We start from the raw sequence: 6,000 nt of genomic DNA, 5'->3' as shown, positions 1-6,000 counted from the left end.
CATGAGTTAAGCCGATAGATAACCATCTGTATTATTTTGTGATGTCAGGGGAGGGGAGCTTGTGCACGTGTGCAGTGCCTGGCCGACGCGTGACTTTACCGAAAAAAACAGAGTATGGATCCTTGCAGTCACGAAAACTTCAAATCTATAATGAACAAAACATTTTTTTATTGTCAGATTTTTAATATTTTCATTTTGCACAAGAGGCTCCATTGTGAGACAAGAAGAGCAGCACTTTGCTTTACACATTCACAATGTCTGCAAATACAAAAACGTGAACGCAAATTCAGGGCGCACCTTCAGTACTCCGTTAAAACGCACACGCCTCTCCCCGCTTAGAAGACCGAGTATACGTTTACGTTCCTTCACAAGCACGTGAAATTCACTCTCTTGCACAAAATACAATTCGCAGGTAGTCTACGTTAGATGCACACAAACCTCCAAGACCAAAGCAATAACACCGCGAAGGCACATTTACTGATTCGAGTCTCATACGCTACACATAGCAGCACCACAATAGGCTACTTTATCTCATCCTTCCTGTGACAGTTATCACCATCAACAGCCAATTCCAACCGATTGTTGGACGAATGTTTCACCGAGCCCCCATCTCTCACGATTCCGCGATGTGATAATGCACCCATCACCTGCACACGAGCCGTTTGCCGCTGCTTTATCTCCTCAGTGTACACCATCTCAGATGCGTTCCGCCGTTTTCATACATTACATTATGCACCTTATAATAACTATGCGATTACAGCACATAGTACAACACAATTGCACTTGGGACGGAAACATTGAGCCTTATCTAGCATTATGAAATGTCATCGGTTTGTTCAGATTTGTCTGGGAGAAAATGTTGATATTTATCTCTGATAGGAATATTTCCAAATTTGCTTTGAAAACCTACGATGTCTCGTGGACGTAAATGTGTAGCAGGTGACAGGCCACCAGGAGTTTGACGCACAGTTGGCTCAACGCAAGGGAATATAAGCCGGTGTGAGAAGAGGCAGAGGAGTGTTGTCCAATTGCGGTCTTCTCCGTAGGGTTCGCGGTTACTGAAACACAATAAATGACGGTCAATTTGATTCATTCGTTCTTAATGTAAAACACATATTAGACTTTATAAATCGCTCAGGATGTCCGTGGTGAATGTACAGTATCACAATTATAATCCATAATTAACATCCCAAAACATTGTACACGTTGATGTTCTGAAATCTCTGCCCACAGTAGACATTTAAATGTTCAAATTTAATCATGGATACCACCCCATCTCTCTTAATCAAATATCCACTCTAACCACAAAGCTGACTGGCAGCATTGCTACTCTCCCAGTGGTGGGAAATTTGGCGTGGTGATGCATCAAGAGCTATTCGCACAAATTATGTGAAGGTCCCTTACCGTGGGCATCAAGGAGGAGCCATACCCTCACTCGGCAGGCGAAAGTGACACAGCAAAGTATGGAGTAATATCATGTCCTTTCTCTATGGGATATAGTATTTCCCCCTCGCACACGTGCGTTTTCTTCAAGTGCTCCGATTTCCTCCCACACGAGTAATACTGATTCAATTTCTGAAAAAGTAACTTAATATGCAGAAGACTGCAGAGCTTGGCTGTCGTCCAGCTTGTCCTAATTGTGAGATGTTACTGCATGAACTACGCGGTATAAAACTAAATAAATATTACCGCACAGAGTTCAAATCACAGCTGCAGTGCAATGCCACAAATTGCCTTAGCCTCACCCTGGATGGGAAATAACCTGCCAATGTGGCATTCAAAATGAACCCGGCCAGAGATGGGGTCTTCCCATCCCTGGCTTGTCTGCTGTGTACAATCAAGGTGTATACACAGCACAAACATGCTTTATATATACACACACATATATACCACATACACACATGTAAATGCACGTGCATATATTCACATGTAAAACACTCAAAAATTATGTTGTCAGTTGGTTTGCTGTAATTCTTATTGCATTCGTTTTTTTGCTGCAAAATTTCCCATCCTTACTCTTCAAATCTAGATTTACCATTCTTGTGAAAATGTGTCTTTGTATGTTTTTCCTCTGGCCAGTCCACCTGACCCCACATTCAACGCTAGTTCGTCCATTATTGAGAAAAAGGAAAATTCGGCAATCCTAGTTTTGCGTGCATACAGTATATATATACACAGCATGTAAACATATATGTATAACATATACATACACAATATGTATGCGTAAAATGTATTCATTTGCATTTTATATATTTACATGCATTATTTATGCACGTGGCTGTGGGTTGCACAGCTGCGTGCTAACACTCCATATACTGTGGCACTTCTACGCAACATGCACAAAGCAGTAATTACTCTTTGATTGTGGCAGTCCAAAGGGCAGAACATACGCAGGGATTTTCTCGTGGAATTCCGCCACTTTGCAAGGGGGTCAAATAACCACATAACACCAATAATTGCGTACAATCCTCGTCACAACCTTCCGACGCACACACTCTCTCCAGCAACTCACCCACGTGATAGATTCTGAAAGTAGCGTCACGTTGATTGGCAAGGTTCCCTTGATGTAAGCAATCGATTAAATGCCTTCTCCATCCCCAGGCCCCGGGGCCCTTCTGGCCTGTGGTTTTCTGGTGCAGTTGCACCCCCTGGCACACGTGATAGCTACGCCACTGAATGTCAAATTGATGTGTGTGGAAACACAGCCCGCACAAGCTGTTGCCAGCATCGCCGTCACCCGCAGTGAACCATTCTGTCATGTAGAATGGTCCACTGTGGAATAGGTTTATATATTCAGTACTTGGTAGATTGCTTTTGGGATGAATCATGGGGCATGCTCCTGCTGATATTTTCCATAGGCACGAGCGTAGTGCCACAAGGAGGGGGGAATCAAAATTTCAGCACAAATAGCAATCCGGACGTTGATATCAGAAGACTCGTTATACTCACATTGTGAATCACACAAATGCATTTATATTCAAGCCATGAATGCATGAATATGAACATCTCTCACTTTTGATTTGAAGCTTTCGTGATTGCAGGAATCCATACTCTTTGGTTCTTTTGGTAAAGTCGTGTAGGTATAAAATAAAATGAATCACGACGTTTCGGGGGCAACACAACGGTCCGTCATTTTAAAACAGTCTGCATTAGCAGCAGACCATGTTTTCAAACCTGATGACGGACGCTTGTGTTGCGCCCGAAACATCGTGATTTATTTAATTTTATACCTATGTGACTTTACCGAAAGAACCAAAGAGTATTTCTCACTTTGTAAAAACACGTTATTATAATTATGTATCAACTGAAATAAGTTTATGATTTTGACACAAGTTACATTGTTGCTTTGCAGTATTCGGCTTATTTTTTTTTATATCACTATTTCCCAACTTGCATCACCACGAGACGACCAATCGATGATCGCCAATTTTAAAACAGCCACGACATCTATTTCGTTGGCAAATCAGTTTGACGCGAACATCGCACGGGGCTCCAGACCTAAGGGTTTGGTCTTGATCTGGAAAAATGCCACCATGCCAGCCTCGATGTGGTCATGAACGTGGCAGTGCAGAAGCCACGTGCCAGGGTTGTCCGTCGTCATCTCCACTGTGACGAAGGTCCCCGCAAACACGTCGTACACGTCAGACACCGTGTCCTTACCTGCCACCTGCAAACAAAGACAAAGATCCCCCGTATAGCCTTAACATACTGTTGGGGCAAGTGCTATTAGCGAACATCTATGAAGGGGGACACGGCACATGAGGGGGTGGGATGCCAGCACCACGCCCGGCCGCCTTTGTCTCCACAGTGGTAATGTTTACGCACCAAGTACTCATTTGAGGCTGAATCGACCTAGGGGAGGCCCAAGACCGTTTCAGACAATCGTCACTGGTGGTGGCCGTGAACTCGGCTCGCCGGGTTTGTAGTGCAGCGTGCTAATCGCTACACTACCACTCTCCACAAACACGTCGTACACGTCAGAGACATCATCCTTACCTACCACCTGCCACCTGCACACACACACGAGTACGACTTTAATTACACAGGTATTTATGTTTTGAGTATGTGATGCACAAATGGTAATTTTTCAAACATAATGGAGAGTATACCAGAATAAAAATATTTACCGTATACTGGAGGAATACGATGAGATATAAAGCTCTTTTACACAGATTAGGTGCGGGTAAGAACGTCACAACAACAAACAGTACAAAAAACACGATACGAGTGCAAAGTACAAGAAAGGTAAACAAATCACCCAAACACAAACAAATAAAACTAAACCATCCCCACCCTACCAGACAAAGCCCACCGAGGCATTTAACTTATTTTTCAGAATCCGACCTGGCCACAAATGATAGCTCAACAAAGTCGCTTATTATTTGGACAATCATAGCAGCAACATAATCTAAATAATCTCAATGCATGTTGCTAAACGTGGAGGGGAAAACCGGAGAAAAAATCCACGCGACTACGGGGACAACATGCAAACTACAAATATATATGCTTCAGGCTCGGGATCGAACTTGAGACCTCCTGCATACCAGGCAATGAAGATAATTACATCACACCTGTGGTGCCACGACTGCGGAGCAACTCCGCAAACGCCGCGATCCCCTCCCAGTCCCTGCACTAAACACACACCCGCACGCAGCGCACCCACGTAGTGTCCTGACAGTGGGGGGGGGGGGGGGGGGTTGCCTGGCACATCGGGTTTTAATCCGAAGGGCCCCTCGAGGGAGAGTCCCAGGGTTTCCCGGTGCCAGGAGATTGGCCGACCCTCACAGGACAGGTTACATTGCGGTGCCCCTAAATTGGCTTAATATTGTTTGGGCGCACAGAAACTCACCGGGCTAACCTCAATGAGAACGCTCACAGCACGGGGGGGGGGGGGGGGGGGGGAGCCAGGGGGGAAATTGCCTGTGGGTGGCACAGACGGGGAGGGGGGAGGGAAAGCCCTGGACCCCCCGCGGAGGTGTATTCCGCGGGATCGAGAGCGGGCAGGTAGACAATAGGTCGAGGCGTATTGGAAAATAGCGCTCCAGGTAAGGGGCGGAGCACCAGTTTAAAGTCGAAAGGTAGGCGCATGATTGGCTGTGCGGCGCGACGTTCCCCTGGGCCTTTGAAGTTTATAGAATAAAGGTGGGAGCCCCGGGACGATGAGGTCAGTTGTCTCCAACCTCCGGGCCGACAAGGCCCACTCCCTGCCGTCCTGCCTCCTTGAGCCGCTCGCAGCATCTGTGTGATGCCAGCGAGTGCTGCTACGAGGCAGTGATAGGTGAAGTTTTTCCGCTTGTCCTTCTCTCTCCGACTCTCGCAGCGTCCGTGCGACGCCGTGCATACAGCTACGACGTACGTGGTAGAACACTTGCGTGACTGGGTTCGTAGGGAGTCAGGCTACGCCCTTCCTGCAAAATATTCCCCCTCCAAGTAGGGTGTATTTGGGCCATTAATAAACTTTAATTTAGAGTATTGGTGCAGTGTGATTTCTTTGTGTGTGTTGGTAGATTGCAGTTTTTAAAATTATCTGAATAAAAGTTTTGCCCGTGGCTACACACCACGGTAAGGGGAGTCAAGCATGTAATGTATTGGAGGAAGAAAACGGAATTGGAAAGGGAAGAGAGAAGAGAAAGAATTGGTAGTAAGGGGAGGCAAGATAGACATAACCAGGCAGAGTTGAGGATGGCTTTTGTTATTGTTCCTGGAAGGAAAGTTGTGCAAAAGGGCAGACAGGGCAAGCTGACTGGGAAAGGCAATGGATGCCGGGATAGAAGTCCCAAGACAGACACAAATGGCAAGGCTCAAGATGAGCAGGAAGAAAGAAGGAGCGCCGTGCAGGAAGGGGAGAAGAGAAATAAGGGGGGAGGTTGGTGGCGAGAGGGCAGAGAAGAGAGGGATAGAGATGGAAGAAGAAACCAGAGCAGAGTTTGTTTTCACAGGAGGCGGGGAAAGGGGAGGGATTCAGAGTGGGAGTGTCCACAAAAACATGCACGTGATTTA

The 6,000-nt window shown here is 46.1% G+C and overlaps 1 protein-coding gene across 1 annotated transcript in view; it reads right to left on the bottom strand.

Moving 5' to 3' along the window:
- Positions 1 to 226: 226 nt before the first annotated feature.
- Positions 227 to 6,000, bottom strand: part of LOC133351441 (ferroxidase HEPHL1-like) — a 48,988-nt gene continuing 43,214 nt past the window's right edge. Inside the window, exons 18-19 of the mRNA XM_061566658.1 lie at positions 3,499 to 3,667; positions 227 to 1,058 (exon numbers count right to left, since the gene is read on the bottom strand). Coding sequence (XP_061422642.1) covers positions 907 to 1,058; positions 3,499 to 3,667 — 321 coding nt within the window. The 3' untranslated portion in view covers positions 227 to 906. The remainder of the gene's footprint in view (positions 1,059 to 3,498; positions 3,668 to 6,000) is intronic.

The sequence above is a fragment of the Lethenteron reissneri genome, chromosome 37, assembly GCF_015708825.2.
Source record: "Lethenteron reissneri isolate LAM-NWPU_2019-01 chromosome 37, ASM1570882v1, whole genome shotgun sequence".
Classification (NCBI taxonomy): domain Eukaryota; kingdom Metazoa; phylum Chordata; class Hyperoartia; order Petromyzontiformes; family Petromyzontidae; genus Lethenteron; species Lethenteron reissneri.
Note: the sequence above shows the minus strand (reverse complement) of the source record. Positions and strands in the feature narration are given on the sequence as shown.